A 26,224-nucleotide genomic window follows, 5' to 3' on the forward strand; every position below is an offset into this window, starting at 1 on the left:
AGGGCAGCCACCCCTGCTCTGTCCCCTGCTTCAGGGGGACAAAGTGGGCACTTTAGCGGTGCCATTAATGGCTCCCCACACCACCCACCACAGCCCAGCCTCGCTCCTAGAGCAGACCAAGGCCCAGAAGCAGCCTCTGACATCATCTCTGGGAGGCCAGCCTCACCCCTGGACCCAGAGGCGAAACAGATTCAGTCACCTTCTAACCTAGGCAACCATCCCCAGAGGGGCTCCCATTCGGCATGTACCCCACCCTGTGACATTGCATGGCAGTGACCGCTGCCTCGGTCTGCTCACAACACATCGGCCCCGAGGAACAGAAACGTACTTCTCTTCCTGCCACGAGTCCATGCTGATTCAGGGCAGCTCCGTGCCCGCAGGGCAGATGGCTCCCGAGGGTCCCAGGGAGGCTGTGTGGCCTTCCGACAGCAGAACGCCAGGTCTGCCTTCTGAAGGGTCTCTGGGTGGGTTTGAACTGCTAACCTTGCAACTTACGGTCAAGTGCTTAACTGCTTACACTGTAACAGCAAAACTGTGACTTGGGAATCACCAGGCGGCACTCTAGGAGAACTTGAAAATTTTATTAGCCGGCAACCCAGAGGAACTAGTATTCAGGAAGATGTGGACACCGAATGGCGGGCGGGCATAGCTCTGTCTGCACGAGCGAGGTCCGGAAGCGGAATCGGCCGGGATTTCTAGTGCAGATGGGGTCGTCAGTAAAGGAGGTAGCGGGCCCGGGGCTGGGTGCGGTCCAGGGACGAGGACGTGCGTGGCGTGAGACAGTGCACCGGGTTTCCTTTCCAAGGGTGAAAAGTCCCTGTTAGGGTTCCCCGTACAACATCATCTGGATACTGCCAAACAAAACGACTCTCACTGCCGTTGAGTCGATCCCAACTTATAACCACCCTGTAGGACAGAGTCCAACTAACGGCCTCTAACTATGTATGGCGCTAGAAAGCCTCATCTTTCTCCCATGGGGCAGCTCATAGCTTCGAACTGCTGACCTTGTGGTTAGCAATTCGATGAGTAACCACTCCGCCACCAAGACTCCTCTGGGGCACTGTAGTGGTGGCTGAATGTATGCGTGTGTTTCCTCACAGCTTTGCAGGTTAGACATCTAAATGCAGGGGGAGGCTCTAGGGGGTGGTCCTTCTTTGCCTATGTCAGCTCCTCTGAGCTGCCAGCAAGCCTTGGTGTTCCTGAGCTTGTAGATGTCTCTGTCTGCATCCTCAGATAGCATCTGTCCTAATCTAATCATGCTGATATAGATGGCCTCATTTGCATAGCAAAGAAAGTTCTCAGTTGCCCTTATACCTAACACACCATTTGGAGGCACATACTCTAACCCCTAGCACTCCCCAGCCATCCCACCATTCCTCAGGGGGGTCAGATGTCAACAGCTGGGACACATTGATTTCTGTAACAGGAGAGAAAGCACAACATCTGCAAGTTAAGATAAGAGCCCCGCTGAGATTTCCCCTGTCTGCCCCAGGAAGAGAAGATAAAGAATAATGACTTCATCGTCTTGTGCTTAAAGAGGCCCTTCTTTAAGCATGGCCTGGGGCTTGGAAGGCCTGTTGGTGGAGGGAGGAAGGTGAGCGCTGCTGCCCCCTGATGGGCATGAATGGAAATAGCCTTGTAAACCAGGCTCGGGAGAATGCACGGCTCACGAAGAGTCCCTGTCACAAACCCTCACAAGCAAGGGGTGTGTGTGGAGAGCAATACTTCCAGCCTTTTTTGTGTCGCACGCACTTACTACTTCTCATCTGCTAGTTGTGTGTCATCTAGGGACCCGGGCAGCACCGTGCAAACCCACTGGCGACTCGGCAGGCAGGCGGCTCCCTCTCCGTCCCTCGCTTGGCAATTCCCCAGCTTGTGGAGCCCAGGGGGGTCTCTCCTGCACCCCCACAGAAGGGTCTGCATAACCATGCCTCCTCTTGCCAGTATCCGAGGGACCTCAGCCCCCGCCCCCCCACTCCCATGTACACAGACAGCTCTGGGCGCCCTCTTGCCTCAAACTCTTCCTTCTGCTCACTGGACACCGTTCCAAGACCTCAGCTCCGTCGAGGGAACACCATCTCCAGAGTGAAACAGTGAGGAGAAAACACAACTTTACCTCTCCGGCGTTTGCCTCGGAGAAAAGAGATGGACTGACACACAGGTGTGTTCCCTTTATTCGGAGTTGGTTAGTGATCAGTTACTGACAACAGAGGAAATGACATAAGCAGTAGTTCCTGCAAACCTTTGGCAAAGTGGGTAAGCGTTGGGCTGCTATCCACCAGGTCGACAGTTCAAAACCACCAGGTGGGGCTAACAGTTACAGTCTCAGAGTCAGCATTGACTGGAGGCAGGGAGGGAGGGAGTTATGAAGAAGAGTCAGGAGAGGTCTCTGTTGATCCATCAGGTCAGAATTGGAGAAGGGAAAGTCTCCGTCCAGGCATGGGCTCTGCTTTTGTGCCTCGCCCCTCTCCGTGTAGGGGACAAGGGCACAGGCTGTTGGACTTCAGGAAGGCCCAGGTGCACAGTGTTGACACCAACCTTCAGGACTCACTTCTCTCCTCCCCAGAAGGCAGGAGTGCAGGCGAGGGGATACAGAGCGCTTCCCAGGGGCTCAGTTAATAGCATTGATGGAGCCTGCACTGGTGGCAATGTGACACTGGGCGTAAATCCCTGCAGAGCCAGAAGCATGTCAAAAAGCACGGCTGCAAGACCCAAGGACCCTCCATGCAACAGACGCGAAGGCCCTAGTTCTCAGCATAGCTTCCACCGCGGCGCATATCCTTCTGAAGGCGAGGTCTCCACCTCTCTAGTCCCCAAATTCGAAATCACCAGCCGATCCTCAAGAGAAAGATGAGGCTGTCTACTGCTGTGGAGAGTTACAGTCTTGGAACCCACAGGGGCAGCTCCACTCTGTCCTGGAGGGTGGCTCTGTGTCGGCGTTGATGGCAGTGACTGCTTCATTCTGGGGTTTGGCGTTGACCCCTCCCCCAAAGTATCCTGTGTTCTTCCATAGCTGCCACATCAGCAGGGCAGTTTGAACTTAAGTCATCTTCCTTTGAAAAGTCCTTTGAGTTCTAGGAGCAAAAAGAAGGCAGGAGGGTCAGAGCAGAGCTGTAAGGTGGAGCAGGTGAGGTTTCCCAGTAAACTCAGAGGCTAGCCCAGGCTCCTCTCAAAAGACCGAGCAGGTGCATGGTCGTGGTGAGAAGAAAACTAAGTCAATAAATCCCTCAGCACAGCTTCCCTGGCTTTTCCTCGCCAGTAAAGTTTTCAAGGTTATTAAAATTTTCTTCATAATAAATAGCCCCCCATGATCATACTGTGTCCAAGAAAACCTATCAATGTTCTCCCCTGTAGTCCCCCCCACCCAAAGCAGTCACTGTAGCCTTCTGAGTTGGCCTCTCTGCCTTGAATTTAACTGGCCTGGCCAGCAGATCCCTTGGAAGTCACTGTTTAGAGCAGACTTTTTAAAGGTATCCGACTATGTGAAAAAGCCCAGACGTGTGCCTGAGGTGATGGCCAAATATATCCTGAAGCACATTTTAGACAGTGTTGAAGGAAGGGTCCAGGAGCGTGGAGGCAGGAAAGCTTTGGGGGCGGTGGGGAAGCTGGGATGGGGCATGCCTGACTACAAGATGCAGAATTCAGAGACCCAGCTGGGCGAGGGTAGGGTGGGGGGAGGTCACAGGAAGTGACTGCAGGGTTTTGAGCACCATCCACTCAATGAGGTGACCCCGGTAAGCTGAGGCACCTGGCAAGGAAAGCCAGGACCCACAGGAGCATCCAGTGCCTGAGAGGAGGCCACTGGCCTGGGGAAGCTCAGACGAAATTTCCGTGCCCCTGAGGACAAGGAGCTGGGGAGCTGCTATAGAATGACTCCCCCTCATTGGGCCCTTACTAGTGTGACTTTGGCAAGTGACTGGACCCCCAGAGCCTCAGTTTCTTCAGCTGGGAAGGAAGGTCCTGAGAGCAGGGCTTCTGAGGTTGACCCAGAGCCACCACACTGCTACATAAAGTGAAACCCTGCTGTTATCATTCAGGTACAAGGGCTGGGTCCATCCAAGGGTGTCCCTGGGCTCCATCCATGAATCTACATCACTTGGGGGGAGGCTAAGCATGTTTAGCTCACCTAAGGAAGCACGTATGGAGCAAGTCGCATCCCATCACCTCAGGACCTCACAGGAAATCGCCCTCCGCCCCAGTGGATGTGTTGCGGGTTCGAATAAATGACAGCCGCTCTTAATGTCTTGATAATTTCGAAGAGTATTCGGTTATAACCGGACTGCTAGGATCTAAAAGCGATTCTTTGATTGCCGTCCCAACCCAAGTCCATATTTCAGTTCATCTTTAAAGGGGAAAAACTCATTTGGGTTGAAGCAAGCATGGACAGAAGCAGAAAGCAAAATTAATGTTATTGTTCTTTAGGGTTGGGAAGCATTACAGGTACAGCAGTGATCACAACATTCTAGTAACTTCAGGAAGAGCAAGCATGCCTTACAAGGTACATGTCTAATCATAAAAGAAACAAAACCAAAATTGACTATAACATCCTGGCTACCATACATAACAAGATTAACGATGCCAGAGTATAACTTCAAAAGGAACAATATTAAAACAAACGATATATTGAAGAATAGTCAATACTAATTGCAGTGTCCAGAACCTGGGTACATGAGAGTACATTCTAAAATCAATCACTAATGGGACTTTCCAAGATGGGAGGGGAACGGAGGCAGGTCATTCAGCAGCTGAAAAATGGGAGTTTCTTTTGCTCCTCTGCTTCAGATGGCGCTGCCCCTTCCATAGTCTGGGCTGCAGGATTTTCCTCAAAGTACCCAGGCCCTGGACATCACCATCGCCTTAGTCATCACCCACGACCCCCACCAGTTATGATTGGGGGGGGGGGTGTTCCAAGGCGCACACACTGTACATGCACACATATGCATGCACCCCTGTGGTAGTCACCTAACCTGGTGTCAATTTAAGGATTAAGAGTGTAGGGGTGGAGTCTAGGTTGTCAATCTGGAGATAGCCAATGAGACTCCTGTGTGGGCCTGGCCTTTCCTAAGAATTCCGGGAAATCTGGGACTTCCTCCTTAGAGGCAGGAGACTTCTCTCTCAGCTACTCCCTGAGAGACATTGTAGAAGACAAGCCACATGGATACAACCAGACCTCTGAAGCCAGAGAAGCCACAGAGAGACCCCTGCCAGCGCAGAGATGCTTACAACAGCACTGGACCCAAAGGCTTTCTACCCACTGGCCTGTGATTGTCCTGCATTTGGCGTCATTGCATGTGTTTCGTGAGTCTGAAGAGGATTTTATAGATTAGTATGGGACATATGGGCTAATATTGGACTTATGGACTTGATCTGGACTGCGTTGGGATGGTTTTCTCAGTGTTCAATTCCTCTTGTATATAAAACTCTTTCTTAGACACATATGTGTGTCCATGGATTTGTTTCTCTAGTCTATCCAGATTAACACAACTCCCAATACATACATGCATGCACACACTCAACCCACACAGTCCCAACTGGAATAGCTGCACGCACTCCCCACGTCCCCGACCCACACACGTCCACACTCATTCCATTTCACACACCCATTAATAATGGGGCATGACCAAATGAGCAGGTGGGGGGGGCGGAGAGCGGAGTCAGATGTCAGGGCGGCGTTCACCCAGGTCGGGTAGAGGGGAGCTGCCTTGAAGGGTGCTTTTCGGAAAAGACACTTTGAGGCCGAAACCGCTGCAGGAGATGCGTTTTAACTTGCTGAACGACCTCTCTTAGCTGGCCACGGAAGCCGCGAGGGCCAATAGAGAGTGTCCGCCGGCGGCCCCTCAAGCGGCGTCCAAGCCCAGTTCCATTCCAGCCGCCCCCCCCCCATCCGCCCCAGCCTCTGGAGGGACGGTGACTGCGGTCATATCTGTCCATGACGGGACGCGACGTGCAGGCAAAACGGGACTACTCAGGAAACGTTCGCCAATTCACAATGAAAACTGCTTGAAAATCCACCCAGAGTCCGTCTTTCGTCCGTTTACTGCACTTGCCCACGCTCGGGAAAAGGTCGTGCGACGAGAAGCGACCGCGGGAGTCGGGGAGAGGCGCGTCGCTGCTCCCGACCTCGGCCCCTGTCCCAGGCCGCCCCCGGGCGCGCCCGCGGAGGCCCGGCGCTCCTTTTCCCCAGGTGCAGAGCCTGGATCCGGCTCCGGGCCGGGGACTCCGGAGCAACGCCCCGAACCCTTCTAGCCCCGCTCCATCTTCTTGGCAACACCCCTTCCTTCTCAGCTCCGCCTTTCCCCGGCTCATAAACAGGAAGTGGACCCGAGCCTGGGGGCCCGTTTCCGGCCCGGCGAGGAGCCGGAGTGGTAGCGAACAGTGGAGGAGCGCAGCCAATCGCGGAAGACTGCTGGGGAAGAGCCAATCCCGAGGGGTGGTGGGAGGGGCCGGGCGCGGAGGCTGGGGCGGAGCGGACTGAGTTTAACCAATCGGAGAGGTCCTCAGGGCGGGGACGGGACGGGGCGGGGCGGTCCATGGGGAGGGGAGGGGCCGGGCCAGCCTCCTGGAGCCGCTGACGGCCGGGTGGGAGGTGGCGACGGCGACGGCTACAGCGACGGCGGCCGGTTTAGGGCCGCGGACGGGTGCGGCGATGCTGCAGTTGCGGGACTCGGTGGACTCGGGGGGCACGAGCCCCACGGCGGTGCTCGCAGCCGATGAGGACGGCGGGGGAGGCGGCGCCGTCCGGGCGGGGGCAGGCACACCGCTGCGCCAGACGCTGTGGCCTCTCAGCGTCCATGATCCCACGCGCCGCGCGCGCGTCAAGGAGTACTTCGTGTTCCGGGTGAGGCCGGGGCCCTGCGGGCGCGAGGAGGACTTGGGGGCTAGGACCCCGGGGGAGGAAAAGTGCCTTGGGCATGGCCCCCGCGGAAGCGTGACCCCTGCGCCTTGCCCTGTGCCCAGCCCGGGACCATTGAGCAGGCGGTGGAGGAGATCCGCGTGGTGGTCCGGCCTGTGGAGGACGGCGAGATCCAGGGGGTGTGGCTGCTGACCGAGTAAGCCTGGCCGCCTGCCCGCCTGGTGGGGGGACGGGGAGGCCGCCCTGGGAGCCGAACTCCACGCCCAGGTGCTGGCGCAGGAGGGGCCGCCTTGCAACCGGATAGCAGCTGCGCCTCCGTATGTGGGACGACCTGCAGGCAGCAGGAAAGCTGGCTGGGACTTCCCGAGTTGAAAACAACTCCAGGAAGGTCTCGCCTGCCTCCGGAAGCCCACTAGGCTCTCCTGAGCGGGGAAGGGCCTTGGCAGTGCCTACTTGCCCTTACTGGAGAAGAGGCCGACGCCCTGGCTTGAAGGGTGGGCTGGGGCGCAGGTCTAGCCCTAGCACCCTCTGGGAAGAGTGTGGCAAACTTCTCCCATCGGCCTACAGGGTTGACCACTGGAACAATGAGAAGGAGCGCCTGGTGCTTATCACGGATCAGTCCCTGCTCATCTGTAAATACGACTTCATCAACCTCCAGTGCCAGCAGGTGGTCAGAATAGCCCTGAATGCCGTGGACACCATCTCCCATGGAGAGTTCCACTTCCCCCCAAAGTCCCTGAACAAGTAAGTCAGCTCAGGGAAGCCAGTGCGCACAACTGTATCTGGAGAGAAGTTTGTAGCAACTGTCCTCCCATCCCACCCCCACCAGCCCCTTCACAACCCCTTCGCCCCAGTGCTTTCTTTGCCCGTGAATCAGGTAGCATACATGCACACACAGCCACAAGGGCTGGGGCTTCAAAACGCAGTGGGGAGTTCTCCAGACCAGAAGCCTGTGATGCCAGTACCCCACAAGGCGTGTAGGCACAACACACGGTTGTTGTGAGGCCTGTCTCTTAATCAGCAATCTGAATCAGCATCCAAGAACGGAACTGCAGAGCCGCTTGTTTGGCTAGGTCTTCTCTGAGGGATTTTTCTTCCCGGAATAGTTTCATAAAATTTCAAACCGCGCTGAATCAAAAGAACGTGTTTTGTCCGTCTCCTTACTGTCTTTTACGTGCAGACCCATTGGAATGGGGAGGGGAGTTCTGCCGGCTGTGGCTGTGAGTTCCCTGACCGTTCCAGCCACCAGTCAGTTTACCAGTGTGGCTCTTCTAGGTCCTTAAACATGGGCGGTTGTTTATAACATCCCCTCGTGGCTGACTAGCGAGGCTGTCTTAAAGCTGAGTGGCTGGTTTCTTCTGACCCCTCAGGCGAGAAGGTTTGGGGCTGCGCATCCAGTGGGACAAGCAGAGTCGCCCGTCCTTCATCAACAGGTGGAACCCGTGGTCCACCAACATGCCTTACGCCACCTTCATCGAGCACCCGATGGCCGATGCCGATGAGAAGACTGCATCCCTGTGCCAGGTATAGGACAGACCGTGTGTCCTTAGAACATATTGCAGCGGTGGGATCCCAGTTAGAGCCGCACTATCCAGGACTAGCTACTGTAGCCTGTGACCCGTGTGGGGTTTTACTGGATTACATTTAAATGGTCCCATGTGGCCAACGGCTTCTGGTCAGCGGCGCTCTACCACGGTGCTTTGTCACGTCAAAGGGCCCAGAGAGGCACTGGGCCCCAGGCCTCTGCTGGAAGCCTTGCAGTGTGGGAGCGCAGGCTGTGTGTGCTGGTGGTTAGAAGCGGCTGGCACCAGGGGTCCACCACTTGCTGGTAGACACTGTAGACAGTGCCCTCAGACAGATGAGCAGTGGCAGCTCTGCAGGAAGGTCTGTGTCCTGTCCCTTGGCTCGAGGGTGATCTTCCTTGTGCATGGGCCCTGCTTCCTGCCGTCTCTGGTGACTCCTCTGGCTTAATGTGCCCTTTTTCTCCCGGGAAGGTGATGGGCTGAGGCATGCTCCACACTGCTCTGGCCTCTTAACCTAACTAGGAGAACTCCTCTCCAAAGGGGCTGAGGACCAAAGGTTGGGATTCACAACAAGAGCTTTGGGGGACAGAGGGGAGGGAGATACATCTTATAACAGACCCCCACAGTGGACCTGCCAATGAAGCGCATACCAGTGAGGGTACTTGGGGGCTGCAGCAAAGACTGGGAGAGTCTGAATATCGAAAGGTCCCCAGAGACGAATCTGTCGTTGATATGGATGCGCTCATCCAGTCGGTTAAAGCTTGATGTTTTTCTGTCTTTGAAAAGTTGGAGAGCTTCAAGGCCCTGTTAATCCAAGCGGTCAAAAAGGCCCAGAAAGAGTGTCCTGCCCCCGGGAAAGCAAACGCGGTGCTGGTGCTGGAGCGCCCCCTCCTGATCGAGACCTACGTGGGCCTGATGTCTTTCATCAACAACGAGGCCAAGCTCGGCTACTCCATGACCAGAGGCAGGATCGGCTTCTAGGCAAGATCGGCGTTGGGGAGCACCTCTCGAGAGGCCACCAGCCATGCCTGCCGACTCAGCCAGAGCCGGTTATGGCAAAGGGCGTGTGCGAGCTGGGTGTGGACACTGGTTACCTGAGCAGCTGGACAAAGGCAAATGGATTCTGGGTCGGGACTTCCCTTCCCCTCCGTGTATCTCTGGCTGTCTGTGGTCACTCCACCCCAGCCACTGTTGCATGTTAATAAACGTCCGTGAGCCGAGCGGCACGCTGCATGTCTGCTGTGTGGGTGGCATGCCCAGGGAGGACGCAGTGCCATCCGAGGAGGGGCTGTCACTGCAGACAGGCTTATGAAGCCACTTTGTATTTTGAAATGGGGCCTCTCCTTTTTGAGCAAGACATTAAAGAAGCCAGCAGCAGCTCGGTCCTGCCAGCCTGCCTGCCCGAGCCTCTCAGCTGCAGGGTAGAGTCCCTCCTGTTTTGCGAGCGTTTTCTCAAGTTTAAACATGGGACTGCCTCCTTGCTAGCCCAGAAAGGCTTACAGAACACTCGGCTTAAAGAGCAGCAGTCTGTGGGATGGTCCCCTGGCTGGCTCTGCAGTTGAACTGGCCTCATCCTTCATACCTTGCCCACTCCTGGGAGTCTGCACATCACCTGGGGCCCGCCCCTGTTACTGGCTTGCATGCAGACTCCCAGCTCTGGCCCTGGCCCCCCAGGCCCCTGCACAGCTAGCTGGAGCCGCTGAAGCCCCATGTTCTCTGGCATTCCGATCCCCAGCCTGGGCTGCTGCCTGGCTCTGCGTCAAGTGAGTGGATGTGCCTTTGTTTTTTTGAAGTTGTTATTAAAATAGATGCAAGAACCAAGAACACGCCTTATGTGATGAGTGACAGGCAGGCCTGGGCAGTTTTCTGTGGGTGCTGTGTGAACCTGCTTGCTTGCTAGGCACTGGGCACTTCCCAGTTCAGAGGGCGGCACCTACTTACTGGACAGCGAAGCCTAGCCTGGACCCTCAGTCCCCTGGTGGAACCGTTCACCTTGGTGGCCTGGCAGAAACACCAGAATGGATAAGAGGTCAGGGAGGGAGCTGCTTGGGCTATGGCTGGGTGCAAGTTCCCACGAGCTCTGGAGATGCCACCCAGCTGAAGCAGCAACCGGGGGTGCTGGACCCCTCTCTAGCCCCGATGAACACACACGTCCCGGGGAACTGACTCAACAGGGACCCACATTTGGCGCCACGCTTGTGAGGAGTGGCCAACAGCTCAGGTCCAGCCTGCATCCCAGCGCTCCCCGCTCCCCCACCCCTCCAAGGCAGCCCCAGGCAGAGATTTCAGCGGACTGTTTGCCTTTGAACCAGAAACAATAGCTAAACCGGGAAAAACATTCCGAGATGAAAACAAGTGTCATGTTATGAGCTACAAATATTTATTTCAAGCAATAAAAATCCATTTCTTTCCATACATATTTACAAAATGTCTCCCTATAGAAAAATAATTTAACATAGTCTATCAAGGTTGGAAGCCAGGGTCCTGTCCTGAGAGGTCACCAGGCCTTCAGGTTATACAGGCCCCTCCTGCGTCTCCAGGAAACACAAACAGAAGTGGTCCTTGCTGAGAAGGGCCAGGGAATCCCCGCTCAGATGCCAGCACAGGGCGAGCACGTGGAAGTCACCTGCAGAGACACAGAGTCGGGAAGCCACTGAGCGCCCTGGGCAGCCCTTCCCTGGGGGTGAGCAGGTGACCAGTGGGGACCTAATACCAGGCAGGGCCAGTGAGCCCAAAGCTGCCCAGTCTGAGCCAACTCACCTTCCACAGGCACCTGCACTGACATGCAGCCTGCCGGTGACCACAGGTAGACGTGGCCCCCTCCTGTACCGATGGCCAGGCGGGTCTGCTGGGGGTCCCACTGGAAGGTGCGCACAGGGGCCAGCTGCTCCAGCACCACGAAGAGCCGTAGCTTTTGGACGTCCCAGATCCACACAGCATTTGGGATGTTGTCTGACAAAACGGACAGGGCCGCTACCATTCCAGCCTGCCCGTGCCCTCCCCCACCTCCCTGGCATGTGGCCTACACTCAGTGGAAGAACCGAGCTGGAACGGAGCTGCGGCCTTGCAGGGAGAATGAGCAGAGGCCCTGACGCCACATGGCTGAGCTGCAGCTGCCACTCCTCGGACGGGACAGGGACAGGGACAGCCTGCTCCTCTGAGGAATGGGCTCTCCCAAGGGTGGGGTGTGAAGCCTGCACATCTGCTTCCCTGTCCGTGTCTGGGAATGAGCGCGTCTCTGAGCCCTGCATCCCACCCCACCCCACTGGTTTGTTCAGCCTCCCCCAGGTCTCAGGAAAGTGACTCCTGGCAAGCTCTCCCTACCCGCCTTATCAGAACAAATGGGACTGTAAGCACAGGCCGGGATTTACTGCACACTGTGTGTGTGTGTGGGGGGGAGGGCCCAACCACTACTATATCGTCATGGGATTCTTGTCCAAGTGGAGTGTGCGCCTGGCACCATGGGCACCAATGACCAGCCCTGAGGTATGCAGCCCACACACTGACCATTCTTCGTGGCCAGGAAGTAGTTGTCGGGGCTGAAGGCCATGGTGCCCACGCCGATCCTGGGGTTTGCCCTGTCGGTGACTGGCTTCAGGGTCTGCAGGGAGACCGGCATGGAAGCGACCTCATCTGGAGAGTGAAGAGGAGTCACTGTTGGTGCCACCCAGAGCCCTTCTGCTGTGGGACAAGCTGGCCGATGCAGTCTGCTTAGCAGTCAGCCAGACAGGGAGCCTGGCATAGAGGCCTGCCCACCCTCCCCCAAACCTAGAGTCAGAGCTGGGAAGGGTGCCCCCAGTGCCCACAACAGCCTGGCTCTAATGGCTTTCGAGAGCCAGACTGAGTCACTCTGGTGCTTGGCTCCTCTCTCCTCCTCTGACCCCTTAGTGCACAGTCTGCCTCAACCTCCCTTCACCTGTCTGATTTCAGGCCTTCCCAACGTAGACAGGCCCGTCCGACGGGAAGTGCAGGCTCTGGTAAGATCTGATGCTGGTTCCGGGAGGCATGCAGCAGTGCTCCAGAGCCTCTCCTGCCCTCGGAGGTGGCCAGGGGCCCAGGAAGGCCAGCTGCTGTTCCAGGTGCTCCCTATCGAGCCCCTTGCCCCCAGCGTGTTCTGGGGCAGGTCTCCTGTCAGGCCCCCTTTCCAAACGGGGAAGCAGACTCCAGCATCTGGGCAAGGCCACACAGCCCAGTCTGACCCTGCACCCCTGGTGGCTTCCTGACCTCTCCCCAGCTCTCCCAGAAAATCCTGTTCTGCATTGAAAAGCAGCTCCCACGGGTCAGCTAGCAAATCTGAGTTTCCAGAGCTTACATTCAGCCAACAAAACAGTGCCCCGGGGGTCTATTGGGTCCTTCAAATGCCACAGAGTCTCAAGGTGAATAGAGTGAGGCACCTGCGAGAGGTGACACAGGACAACAACACTGTGTGCTTAAATAAAGCCCCTTGGACTGTCCCTGGACAAGGACTCATGTACCTACACACAGCCCCTCCCTCTGCTGCTTACATTTGGTCTCTGTGGTGGAGAGAGGCCTGGCCGCTGCTCTTGGGGCTGCGAGGGGAAGGCCCCCCAGCCCTAGCTTCGGACTCTTCTCTGCCTCCTTATAGACAATCTGAAAGACAGAGCGCAGCCAAGCTTGGCGCCTGGCAGATGACAGTGCCTGCAGAAGCACCCGGCAAACCGCCACCCCACGAGATGCTGAGCCCACCCTATTTTAACTTCCAGGCCGCCACCACTGCTCAGAGAGGGGGCCCGGGCCTGAACCCTCACAGGGAAGCTGGACTGTGTCCATCCAGACGCACAGAGACGGCAGGTGCCTTTCATGGCTCCTACCTCCAGGTGATGAATACAACCAGGAGCGGACTGCGCCTCACTTACGATCTTTGGGTTGTTGATGGTGGCAGGATGTGCAAGCTCTGTGATCATCTTCCAGGTCACGTGGTTCAGAATGCGCACCTGGTGAGGGAACAGCACCAGGGAGGCTTAGCGCCAGGTGGCAGTTGTCCCCCCCGCTCGTGTGGCCAGTCCTGAGGGGCAGGTATGAACCGGGAGCACAGCTGGGCCCACCTTTCCGTCGTAGCTTCCGACGGCCAGGAACTGGCTGCTGGGGCTCCAGGCCACAGACTTGACGCCCAGGGACCACTCGTACGCACAGTAGCTTGCCAGCAAGCGGCCATCCAGGGAGTAGAGCAGGATCTTGTACTAGATGAGACAATCCAGTCATTATTGAAACGTCACGTGACCTGAGGCGGGCAGGAGGCTGCCCCGAGAGCGAGGCCGCCTGGACAGCCATGCTGTCCTCTTGCGCATGTGTACGGGCACTTGGCCAGGGCACTGCCCTTTGGTAGCAAATCAAAGCCAGCAGGCTCTGTGGAAAGGAGCACGGCTGACCACAGGTCTCCCAAGCAGCATGTGGGAGACAAAGTATCCAAATGGCAGCGTGCCAAAAGCATTAGCTAAACAAGGCGCGGTATCGCGCTGAGAGCATGTGCTTACTGGGCTGTCTCCTACCTCCAGGCAGGTGTCCCACACAGCCAGCACACAGCCGTTGGGCGCCCACTCGATCCCGACGAGGTCCTGGGTGTCGGCCTCAAAGTGCTTGCAAAGAAGAGGAGGGCAGGTTACAACCCGGCCTCTCTCAGGCAGACTACGGCACCTACTTCATAGCTGTGGTTTCAACACATCTGGCCTCTGGCTTTCCTACACAGGAAGGGACAATGACACCGACAGATCTGGCCAGCCGGGGCCAGCTGCCCCGACTCTGCCCTGCTGGCCACCAGCCTGGCTGACTGAGCTGTCTTCCTCCCGAGGGCCCAGCTCAGGCCAGGTGCCCTCTAGGAAGACCTCTCTAGACCCGGGTGGGTGGGGGACCCCTTCTGTGCACCTGCAGCTGTCCAGAAGTCTCTGGAGTGGGCCACTGCCCTCCCTTCAGATTACAAGTCCCTCAGGACGTGGGACTGTGTCCAGCACACAGTGGACACTCAGTCGAGGTCAGTTCAGCTTTGCCCCTTTGAACAGGGCATGCATGCTTGCAAATGCCAATGTAAACTCATTGGAACATGGGAATGGCTCAGATCTGATGCCACCTGAACTTGTGAAGGCACCTGCGTACCCCATTTCCACCATGTCCTACAAACCCTGGGTCAGCAGCAGGTGTTTGAGCAGAGGTTAGGCACTGCACTCTTGTCCTCAGGAAACAGGAGAGCATGCTGTCCCAGTGATGCCAAGCTCCCCTGGCATCTTAAAGACACACCCCCACCCCCACCCCGAGCTCCTCCCCAGATCGCAGGAGCCCCTGGCCCTCACCCTCAGGAGCTGCCAGTCACTGCAAACGAAGACGCTGATGTAGTCCTTGCAGTCCCGCCTCTCGGCCAGCGCCATGTAGCGACCATCCCTGGTGAAGGTGATTCCTGGCGGAGATGAAGATGTGCTGAGCTCAAGCAGCAGCTAATCCCAGGAGTCGCTTTCAAAAGGAGTGAGGAGGGCAAGCAGAGGCCGAGGCAGAGCAGATGCAGAGCCGAGAGACAGTGTTTCCAGAGAGACCACTGAGGCAGCTGTGGACTCGCTTTTACAAGACGGGAGAGCGGGAATGTTCTAGTCCATTACACATTCACATTACACTATGAGACAATGCTGAGTAATGTTAATACCGGCTCATCAAATCCCTGAGGAGTCCTAAAATATCACCCCAAGTACAAAGTTTTGGGACCCCGCTGCCATCAAGTCGGTTGTGACCCACAGTGCTCCCTCAGGACAGAGCAGAACTGTCCCCGAGGGTCTCCGGACTGTAAAACCCCAGTGAGCCGAAGAGCCGCATCTTTCTCCCGCCGAGTGGTTACTGGGTTTGAACTGTTGACCTTGCAGTTAGCAGCCCGATGCATAACCCACTCTGCCACCAGATGAAGGATCCCATTTTCAGAGAAGTGGCAGGAAACCAAGCACTATTTTCAGCTAATGAAAAGCTAGCTGGTGAATAATGTTCCTATTTTTGACTGGGGATTTAACTCTTGGGACCAAATCCATTTGGGACCAGAGTTTGGAAGTAAACTGGTTAAAAAGGCAGATCCCTGGGTTTTGTTTCTGTATAAGCATAGACTGCACACTGCCAGGTGCGGAGAGAGCCACACAGCAGCACCACTGTGTGAGCTGTCGCCCGAGGGCCACTAGGGTCAGAGGGTAACAACGCACCCCTACAACTGCCTTTCACCCCAGTGCAGTTTTCCAGAGGAAAATGGAAATGTGCCTCGTGTTGGCGATGTGCCCTCGGATGGTTACAGGAGAGACTGCTGTTTCAGGATTCCCAGTGGGACAGCCAATCAGCTCCAAACTGGCCAGCACATCTCGCGCAGGCATGCTCTGTCCCAGCGCACCTTCCTTCCGAGGGCTCGCAGACTAGACTACGCTTATGTTCCCCTGGGATGCTCGCAAGCGATAGGTTGACGATGCAAACTCTGGCTGGGTCCTCTGGACAGACACCAAGAAGAGATGTGTCCAACGGCTCAAGCAGAAAGAAAATGTTTTGGAAATGATGATGACAACACATGTACCAATGTGCCTGACACAACTGATGTATGGATTGTCTTAAGAGCCCCCACTAAAATGATTTCAAAAAGGGATGGAAGCACCCACATCTGCAACCCAAAGTCAACATGACTGCCTGCCCGCCTGCTCACGCCACTCTCCTTTGGTGTCAGGGACAAAATAGCCTCTCTAGTTCTGTGGTGATGTTTGACACCGGGGTCCTTGTCACTGGGAGATGCAAAAGACATTCACAGGTCTGCAAGCTCAACTCACCCATGCAGTGTGCAGTCTAAGCTCAAGGAGCCCTGGGGAAGAGTGGTTAGAAATTTGAGGCTGCTAACCCAAAGGTCGGGGGCTCGAAACCCGCCCACCCCCCACCCCCAGCTGCTGCAAGGGAAACCATGTGGCAGTCTGGTTTCCTGCCATCACGAGATTACAGCCTGGGACACTGCGGGACGGTTCGATGGGACAGTCCTCTGTCTACAGGCATAATCACTAGACAGCAACAGGTTTGGTGTTCTGCTTGTTTGTTTTGGGGGGAGGATATACTTAACCTAAGGGGTGACACAGATCTAGGGGTTAAAAAAAGATGGTATGTGAGCTAGTAAGTAAACAAACTGTCCAAGCTCCTTTTGCATGTGCCTGAAATTTCGATGATAAAAAGGTTAGGAAAACGGGTTTTTAAAATTGCTTTATAATAGGTGTGATGTACTCACCCTGCTGACAAGCTTTGGGATACTTGATGTAAGACACAGATTTTGTGCACAAGGACCAGACAGTTATCCGAAGCTGTTGGGGAGAAGTGAGAAACGGAAAAGGAGCAAGTTTAGATTGAACATCTCAGTGCCTCGGCCCCCACGTGATAGATTTCTCGCGACCTGGAAACAGTGGCCCGGCTGCTTTTGCCCTGAGAGGGTCCCATAGCACGGCTGGGTGTTGCATCTTCACTTGAGCACACTGCTGGGTGAGTGACTCACAGTCGGGGTGGGGCGTTCCACGCCAAGGTCGGGGGTTTGAGACCCTCCGCCTCTCCAGGGAGGGAGATGAGGCTCTCCCCGCCTGTACAGATGGGCAGCCTGACACCCAGAGAGCCCGTTCTAAGGGTTGCTGGGTCGGAGCTGACTGGATGGCAGGTCCGTTTGCCTGCCCTCGTGGGCCCACAGGAAGGTGACTCAGCCCGAGAAGACTCTGAAGCATTGCGGTGCATGTCCTCTGTGCTCGCATGAGCGAGACAGGCTTGTAGCTCCCAGGGGGGCCCTCAACACCCAGCAGGGAGAGCAACCGCCTGGTCCTGAGGCCGTGCTGGCTGCTCCTACAGGAGGACCACCACGCCCACACGAAAGCCCTGAAAGAAGGCAACATGGTCCCGTGGCCCAGAGCCGGCCACAGTGGAGACACACGCAGGGCGCTTCAGGGAGAAGCACCAGATGGAAGCGCCCATTATATACAGTTGATCCGTATGATGCAGACGTGAAGGCTAAAACAGGGGTGGTAAGCAGGGACTATCAACCACAAGTCCTGGCTTCTTTCGAAAGCCATCTAACCGAGACCAAATGGCTCGAGAGCAAGGAGAGGTCAGTGGGGAGTGAAACAACCTGAACCGAAACGATGAAACCGCTGACACGCTAGGGAGCACATACCCCAAAGCCACTGCCCACGTGGCTGGTGTAGAAACCGTTCACTGCGCAGCGCAGGGTTGCTTTTCTGTGGCCTTTCTCACCACGGTCTCGGAATCCCCACTCAATGACTGGGCTGTGGGTATCATTAGGTGCCAGTTTATAGGGCCCTGTGTGCACCAGAAGGAAACACTGCCCCAACCTAGCCATCCTTCACAGTCGCTGTCACAGCCAAACCCATTGCTGTCGCCACGGTCAGTCCAGCTCACTGGGTCTCCCTCCCTTGGCTAGCCGGCCGTCCCTCTGTCCTTCTCCTGTACTGGTCCATCCCGATAACGTGTCTATGTATGTGAAACGAAGTCTGACCGCCCTGACTCAAAGGAGCATTCCGGCTGTACTTCGAAGACCAAATTGATGTGCTGGGTCTAGGCAAATAAAGTGCTTGTGGCTCACCCAGGAGACTGGATGACTTGCAAGAAATGCAAACAAGGTGCATGACACCCTTGCGGGGGTGGAACCATGCAGCTAAGTACATGGAACCCTGAAGAGGACACTGTGGTCAGTGTTACAGGGCATGAGATGTAAATGGAGCCGTCTCAGAGGGGGAAGGTATTCGGTATAACCCCGAGAAGAAGGAGTGCACCGCATGCTGCCGAGCCGGGAAGCTTGCCCGAGAATCCTAGACCAGGACACAGAAAGAGCGCGCGAGTTTAACACCGAGACACAGAGCACGGTGGCAAGCAGCAGTGGAGGGAAGAGGCAGGGAGGCACTGTGAGCTTCTTGGCCCCAGGAGCCAGAGACCGGAAATCTTCAGCAAGGAGGCTTCCTAGCAGAGCACAGTCCGGGCTCTTGCTGGGGGAACTAGGCTTACATTTGCACTGAGTGAGAAAGCTGAGGGCCTTCGGGCAGGATCCTTCCTGGAGAAGTGGGTGTCCCGGCACTTCCTGACAGGGTCTAAACCAGCTGGGCTCAACCTGGGGGTCGCGACCCCTTTGAGGGGCAAACAATCCTTTCACAGGGTCACCTGATTCATCACAGTAGCAAAATGACAGTTATGAAGTAGCAGTGAAAATAATTTTATGGGGGGGGGTCACAATATGAGGAACTGTGTGAGAGTCACGGCATTAGGAAGGCTGAGAACCACGGGTTAAAATGTTTGTAACACTTGCCTGACAAGGGCAGAGGTCAGGCCAAGTGGGGAACTGAGTAACGGAGAGAGAGGCTAAGGGCCAGAGCGAAGCCCACCTATGGGCACAGCGGAGAAGAGGCTGTCCTGATCGAAAACCTGTGTCCTAAGTCCTTTCTGGCCCGGAACTGTAACCTATTGCTTCCCAAATAAAGTCCGTAGCTGAGTGTGGTCCCGAGTCTGTGGGGCCATGACCGTGAAGTACTGCCCCCAGAGAGAGTACACAGTGCCCCTGAGGGACACCTGGTGTGGAGTTGGGATAAAGAGCGAAGGCGAGAGACACGTCTGACCTCACCTCAGAGGACTCAGCCTTGGGCTGATGCTGATTCTCCCTTCCCTTCGCGAAGGTCGAAGAATTTAGTCGTCTCGGTCACCCCATTTTTACAATTTTCTGTGTATGCTTTCACCCAACACACAGTAAAACATCATTAAAAACAAAAACAAAACGACCAGGCAAAGTGGCTGCCCTGGCAAATTCTACCAAGCAAACCACCTACCACTCAAACTGTCCCAGAACACAAAGACGGAGGGCTGGGGTGCCCTTCTAGTCACATCCCTAACTGCCACCCAGCGATGGGGGAGAGCATGCAAACAAGGTGGGTGAGACACGAATAGAGGGAGCTGGTCAGCAGGGGTTGCCGCTCCCCTGTGTACAAGACAGTCATCTCAGGAGTCGAGCAGAGAGAACCCCAGCACCAGCAACAAAGAGGCGCCAGCGGAGCCTGTTCAAAGCCCTGCCTGAAGTGACAGACAGAGGTCAAGGCAAGGAGACCGTGAGGCAGAGGGGCAGCGGGAAGACGGGGCAGTGAACCCCTGAGACAGAGCAGCAGGCACGGGATCACACTGCGGCGAAGTCGAGAAAGCTCGGGGGCGGGCTGAGCTGAGGCTGTGCGGCTATCAGCCACAGGCCAGATATATCCCTCATGTTTTGTTTTTGTTCTTTGAATACTTGCATTGGGGGCTCTTACATCACTTATCACAATCCATACATTCATCCAGTGGGTCAAGTACATTTGCACATATGCCGCCATCATCATTTTCAACACATTCGCTTCCCACTTGAGCCCCTGATATCAGCTCCCCATTTCTTCCCACTCCCTTCCCCAGCTCGCCCACCCTCAGGAACCCTTGACACGATATAGATTATTATTTTCATGATCTTACGTTGTCCTCTGTCGCCCTCACCCACTTTTCCGTTAGTCGTATCCCTGGGAGGGGTTCTAGGTTGATCCTATCCTTCATGCTTTATGGTCCTGCCTTGTGGAGGCCTCCTAACATTCCTCGTAAGCCCCGGAGTTGTGAGTTGTGTGTGGCCATTATGGCGAATTCTCGAAACCCAGCCAAAGAGGGGAGTGCTGGGGCAGAACCGTTGATCTGTGCCTTGTGGCAGCCGGCCGTGGGCTGGTGTGGTGGTGGGTCCTCCTCCTCCCTTGTATAGCCAGAGAAGGTGAGGTGACCCCCCATGGATTTACGCAAGGGAATGCTTCCAACTTCACTCTATGACGTCAGCATAACCCTGGTACCAAAACCAGGCACACACCACTAAAACAGAAGATTAAGGCCAATATCCCTGAGGAAAATGATGCAAATTTTCTTTACACATACTTCTCAGTAGAATCCAAGAGTACATCAACTAAATCATACATCACAACCACATAGGAGTCTACCAGGTATGCAAAGTCGGTCCAACATTAGAAAACAATCAATGGAATCCACTTAAATAAAACAAAGGAAAATCACCACACAATCTCATCCAGCAATACAGAAAAGATATTTGCCAAAAGCCAACACCAATTCCTGACAAAACTGCTGAACAAATAGGGACAGAAATGAAATCCCTGCATGTAACTAGGGCATCCAGGCAAAGCCAATGGTCAGCATTAGTCTCCCTGGAGAGAGACCAGTCTTCCCCTGGTGAAAAGGTCCTTTGTCCCACTCTCACTCAGGATCAACCCGGCAGCCTCAGCCAGAGCCGGAGGCAAGAAGGGGAGACTGAAGGCGAGACTGAAGCCATGCCCACTGGCAAGGAAGCACTCCCACTCCATTTGCAGATGACATGACCCTGTACTCAGAAACTCCCAAAGACCCGATCAGGAAATTGTTGGAAAGTCACAGGGCACAAAATCAACATACTAAAACCAGTGGGAATCCTGTGGTAGTTACATAATGTCGTCAATTTGGGAGGATTAAGAGTGAAGGGGTGGGGGTTCGCCTGTCAATCAGCTTGCAGCTTGATGACCTCATTTGGAGGTGCTAAGGAGATAACTAGCTCACTGGAGGCGGGGCACACACTGACTCCCTGGGAGACATTGCAGCTGACAAGACACATGGAGCTACCCTAGTGCCCTGAACTGGAGGAGACCCCTGCCAGCGTTGAGATGCTTACAATGCCACTGGATCCACAAGACTTCTCACCCACTGGCTTGTGATCATCCTGCATTCGACATCATGTGAGTCTGAAGAGGGCTAATATTGGACTTATGGACTTGATCTGCACTAGGCTGGGATGTTTTCTCAATATTCAACTGCCCTTGTACAGAAAGCTTTTTCTTATGAACATGAGTCTCCCTGGATTTGTTTCTCTAGTCTACCTGGAATAACACAGTTCCCTTTACATTAATAAATAAAACTCTGAATAGGAGATCAGGAAAACAAAACTATGCACAACAGATACACCAAATATTAAATAAATCAAACTCGCTGCCATGGAGTTGACTCTGACTCAGAGACCCTATAGGACAGGGCAGAATGGCGCCTGTGGGTTTCCAAGGCTGCAACTCTTTACAGGAGCAGAAAGACTGGTCTTTGTCTCAGAGTGGCTGGTGGCTGCAAACTGATCTTGCTGTTAACAGCCTAACATGTAAACACTCTGGCACCACCTGATACTTAAAAAGCCTCCACACTGAAACCTAGAAATAAACTCTATTACAAGAAACCATGAGACCTGCATATGTAGAAGAATGTACCATGCTCAGAGAGGAAGACTCAACGTGAAAAATTTCAATTCTCACCAAAGTAATCTATAAATATCATGCAATCCAGATACATATTCAAAATCATTCTTTAAGGAGATAGAAAAACTAATCACTAATTTTATATGAAAAAGAAAGAGACCCCAGATAAGTGAAACTCAAACTCATTGCTACTAAGTTGATACTGACCGGTAGTGACCCTATAGGACAGGGCAGAACTGCCCGTGAGTTTCTGAAGCTGTAGCCCTTTACAGGAGTAGACAGCCCCATCTTTCTTCCAAGGAGTGGCTAGTGGTTTTGAATGGCTAACCTTGTAGTTAGCAACCAACATGTAACCACTACGCCATCGGGCACTACTAAAGAAAAGGAACAAATTAGGAGGCCCCTTACTCCCCAATCTCCAAATCTACTTACAGGTTAATACTAGTACAAGGATACACACTCACCACATGGAACCGCATTGAGAACCCAGAGGTAAACCCACCCACCTATGGTCAGCTGACCTTTGACAAAGGGCCAAAGCACCTTAAATGGGGAAGAGACGGTTTCTTTAACAAATGGTGCGAGCAAAATGGGATCTCCATTGACAGAAGAAAGAAGCAGGACCCACCTTACACCAGACCCAAAAATGAGCTCAAGATGAATCAGAGACCTACATGTAAAACCTACAATTACAAAGATCAATGAAAAAATAGGGACAAACTTAGGGGCACTCACGTATGACTCTACACACGCTACCGGACATCACTAAGACACACGAACAGCAGAAGACAAACCAGATGACTGGGATCCCCCACACATTAGACTCTTGGGCATCAAAAGATTTCACCAAGCGAAAACAAAGAGAGCCACCAGCCGACTGGATCCTTGCAAAAGACGTTTTAGGGGAAGTGACGCAGAGTGAGTCGTACTTACGTGGAACTCGGTGGTGTTCAGAATGTGGCGACCGTCTGGGCTCCAGCACGAAGCCACCAGCCCTGCTGAGCCCTCGTCTATCTTGCAGTGCCAATCTGGCTGTTCCAGGGACCACACCTGGATGCGTGAGAGAGCAGCACAGGATGGCACAGTAAGCAGGATACCTCTCCAGGTGTCAGCACTGAGGTTTGAAGGCCTGAGTGGACACCAACTGTGTCCAGTCATAGTCACGACTCAGGGTATCTGTGGAAGTGTCGCTGCGAAGGACACGGGGCCAGGGGCTACCCGGTGGGCCCGGTGACTTCACTTTGTTGTGGCTGCTGTAGTCTTATCCGGCTTACTCACTTTGCCATCGCGGGGACCTCACTGAGTTAAGCTTCGGGCCCACAGCAAAACTGGACATCTTAAAATTTCCTCACACACACAGTGTCCAAGTACCTAGCTAGACAGCCATCTGCGAGCACCTCTAGTCACTGACAAAGAATGTCATAGAGCTTCCTTGTTGAAAAAGCACTCGAGCGATGAGAGCTCTGGTCCTTTTCAAAGAAGCAGGCTTTGAATTTTGTTGTCCTTTTCTCTTTCATTGGAAGTGTGCAAACCCTGCCCTCCTGGTAACGTTCTTGGGCAGGCTAAGCTTACCATTCCCACCAGGACGGGCAGCACTGACCTGCACCAGGCCCCGCTTGTACATGGCGCACAGGATAAAGAGGGAGTCCGCCGACCACGCTATGTGCTGGATCTGGTCCAGGCACGTGTACAGCTGCAGGATCTGGAGAGTGCTCACCTCTCGGACCACCAGACGGTACTGGACACATGAAGCCTAGAAAGGAAAACACAGTTCCACATGGTCTGTAACCTGAAGTGAGGTTTCTGGGTGGGAAAATGCCCCTGCGTGCAGGAGCTGCCTCCTCCCCAACCTTCGGGCATGCTTTCTACCTACATACTTGTATGTCTACTGATGTCATTCATTCTAGAGAGAAGAGTTCATCAAGGTTGCGTTGAAACCTGCAGACTAGGTTTAAAACATTTTTTAAGCTCTCTACTTAATTTTCTAGCGTCCTCAGGCGGTGCAGTTACCCTTTCAGCTGCTAACCAAAGGACGGTTGGTTCTAGTCCCCTCTGGGGAGGAATGCTCAGAGGAAAGGGCTGGCAATCTACTTCCACAGGACATCACTATGGAGGCTGATCCACACGGGGCTGCCCAAAGTCAGCCTCACCTCAACAGGGACTGGAATCGCATTTCTACTCCCTTCTTCATTATAGGTTTAAAGTAGAACTCCAATAGAAAACAGTTCAGGGTAAAAGAGCTACTTGTACCCTAATCACCAACTCTTCTTTAGTTTTGTGTATTTTAGACCATTTCCCAGAATTTATAAAGGGCTAGAATAGAGGCCTCACGGTTACCAATTAGAATGACAAAAATGCCATTTGATGTGTCTTAACTCAGAACCAAGACAATCGGAGGTCCACATGTGCTAGTACAATACATAAGCTAAACAAATACATTTTATGTCTGTAGATACCCATCTGCTAATGCAATAGTTTTCTACAAGAGGAGGAAAGGGACCCAGCCCCAGCAGGCAGCAGCAAAGGATAAAGATCTGCCACCAGACCTATTTTGTTCATACTGGAGAACTCTGAGGTTGTGGTGAGCTACCTCTACCTTCCTTATGAAATGGATGTTTCTTTTTTTTTTAAATTAATTAATTAATTTTTTTTTTACATTTTATTAGGGGCTCATACAACTCTTATCACAATCCATACATATACATATACATACATCAATTGTATAAAGCACATCCGTACATTCTTTGCCCTAATCATTTTCTTTTTTTAAAAATCTTTTTATTGGGGCTCATAAGGCTCTTATCACAATCTGTACATACATCAAATGAGCAAAGCATCCTTATACATTCGTTGCACTCGTCACTCTCATAATTCACCTTCCACTTGGGTTCCTGGAATCAGCTCAGTTTCCGGATGTTTCTTTTTAAAAACCAACACCTGCAAAGAAAGCCGCTGTGGATTTTAAAAGATGGCACCAAGGGCTTTATGTAGCAAGGAGGCCACGGCTTTAAAGAACAGGATTCCAGCATCAGGTTACTTCCTATCAAGTTTCTCACCCTATTGTCATCTGGTTGTAAAAGCCAAAGGGGGCCCCAGAGCAGGCCTGCAAACATAATCTTTCTCTCTGTAATTTACTAGAAGTTTCATAAATGGCATAAACCAAAACAAAACCAACTAATTTACAGGTGGGTACCTCAAGAACACACAAAAGGTTGTGAGATGCCATTGTAAGCTACTGACATTGTCTACTTTGTAACTGAATGATGCTTTTTTATGTGATTTATCACACCTTAGAACAAGGAAGATACAAATGTAACTTGAGGGTGACATTCAGAACTCTTAACCCAGGCTCCACCAGAACAAGGTGTGACAAATAAACCAAGCCAACTGTCTAACAGGCAGGGCTGGCCAGCTGGCTTTTCCAATGCCACTTACACTCCCTTCCTCTCGACGCTGCGGGTAAGCATATGATCATAATGTTCTATTTCCAAACTTAAAGTTTGCATTCACAACAGCTTGGGTGACTTAAGCATGATTCTAACAGCCCCCACCACTGTTTGCGTCTGGAGAGAGGCTATTGACAGGGTTGTTGTTAGGTGCCGCCTAAGATTCTAACGAACGGCCACGGTGTTTCAGGGCACAAGAGCTGCGCAGGCCTTTCTAGGCTGTAGGGCAAACAGATCGCCAGGCCTTTCTCCCGCAGCGCCCCTCGGTGTGTTTCCAAGGCCGATCTTCTGGCTCCGGGGCTAGACAGGCAGCAGCACCACTTAGTAGCTTACAAGCTAAGGGAATCAGCAGTTTGATTTTCCAGGATAACCGAGCAACAAGGTGTCGCTGCGCCACTGGCTACACCGGCGCTCTTTCACTCAACGCCCCGCGAAGCCCCCCTGGAGGCAGGCACTGCTTCTACCCGCCGTCCTTAAGCGGGCTCCCGGCGCGATCTGTATGGAGATTCCGGAACCCTCCACCCCGGGGGCGGACGCCGCCCCAGCGAGCAGCTCCGAGCCTGTGCGGGGCGCCCGCCAGCGCACCCCACCACCCCTGGGCCCGCATTCTGCGCGCCCCGGCTGGGCCTCCCGGGCAGGGCTCCTGGCTCTCACCAGGTACTTCCCGTCCGGGGAGAACTTGCTGAGCAGCCCGGACAGCTTGAAGACCTCGGAGAAGTTCATGGCAGCCGCCGCCCCGGGGACCGGGTCCCGGCTCAGCAGACCCCGGCCACGGGACGGGCTCCTCCGGAGGGCGACCGGCGGGCCGACGCCGTGCCCGGGCCGGCCCCGCGCCTGCAAGCCCGCCGGCCCCCTCTGGTCTCGCTCAGGAGCTCGGGGTCAGTCTGCGCCGCCAAGTCCACTTGGGCCGTCCCTAACCGTCGCCCGCCAGACCCCACAGCCGGAAACCCGGGGAAGGCAGGAAGAGAGCGCAGCTTATCAGAACCCCGGGTTGCCGCACGGCATTGTGGGCCTTGTAGTTCGCGGCCTGGCTGAGCCTTAAAGGAGCCTTCTCTCATTTCTCCCCATCCGGACTTGCTCAGACTTTAATTGATGGAAGGCCTCCTGGGGCGCGGTGGGGGTGGG

General features: G+C 54.3%; 2 protein-coding genes across 2 annotated transcripts; one reads left to right on the forward strand and one right to left on the reverse strand.

Moving 5' to 3' along the window:
• The first annotated feature begins 6,554 nt into the window (after positions 1–6,554).
• On the forward strand, positions 6,555–9,594 carry TPRG1L (tumor protein p63 regulated 1 like). Its single transcript, XM_075550347.1, has 5 exons — positions 6,555–6,838; positions 6,958–7,049; positions 7,421–7,597; positions 8,224–8,377; positions 9,163–9,594. The coding sequence occupies exons 1-5, from the start codon at positions 6,647–6,649 to the stop codon at positions 9,355–9,357; spliced, it is 810 nt and encodes a 269-aa protein (XP_075406462.1). The 5' UTR covers positions 6,555–6,646; the 3' UTR covers positions 9,358–9,594.
• A 1,144-nt stretch (positions 9,595–10,738) lies between these two features.
• Positions 10,739–26,045, reverse strand: WRAP73 (WD repeat containing, antisense to TP73). Its single transcript, XM_075550336.1, has 12 exons — positions 25,754–26,045; positions 23,254–23,406; positions 22,587–22,703; positions 16,613–16,685; positions 14,682–14,785; positions 13,887–13,973; positions 13,443–13,577; positions 13,254–13,331; positions 12,882–12,987; positions 11,884–12,009; positions 11,137–11,328; positions 10,739–11,002 (listed from the first exon to the last, which is right to left on the reverse strand). The coding sequence occupies exons 1-12, from the start codon at positions 25,820–25,822 to the stop codon at positions 10,890–10,892; spliced, it is 1,353 nt and encodes a 450-aa protein (XP_075406451.1). The 5' UTR covers positions 25,823–26,045; the 3' UTR covers positions 10,739–10,889.
• Between the last annotated feature and the right edge of the window lie 179 nt (positions 26,046–26,224).

The sequence above is a fragment of the Tenrec ecaudatus genome, chromosome 1 (assembly GCF_050624435.1).
Source record: "Tenrec ecaudatus isolate mTenEca1 chromosome 1, mTenEca1.hap1, whole genome shotgun sequence".
NCBI lineage: Eukaryota > Metazoa > Chordata > Mammalia > Afrosoricida > Tenrecidae > Tenrec > Tenrec ecaudatus.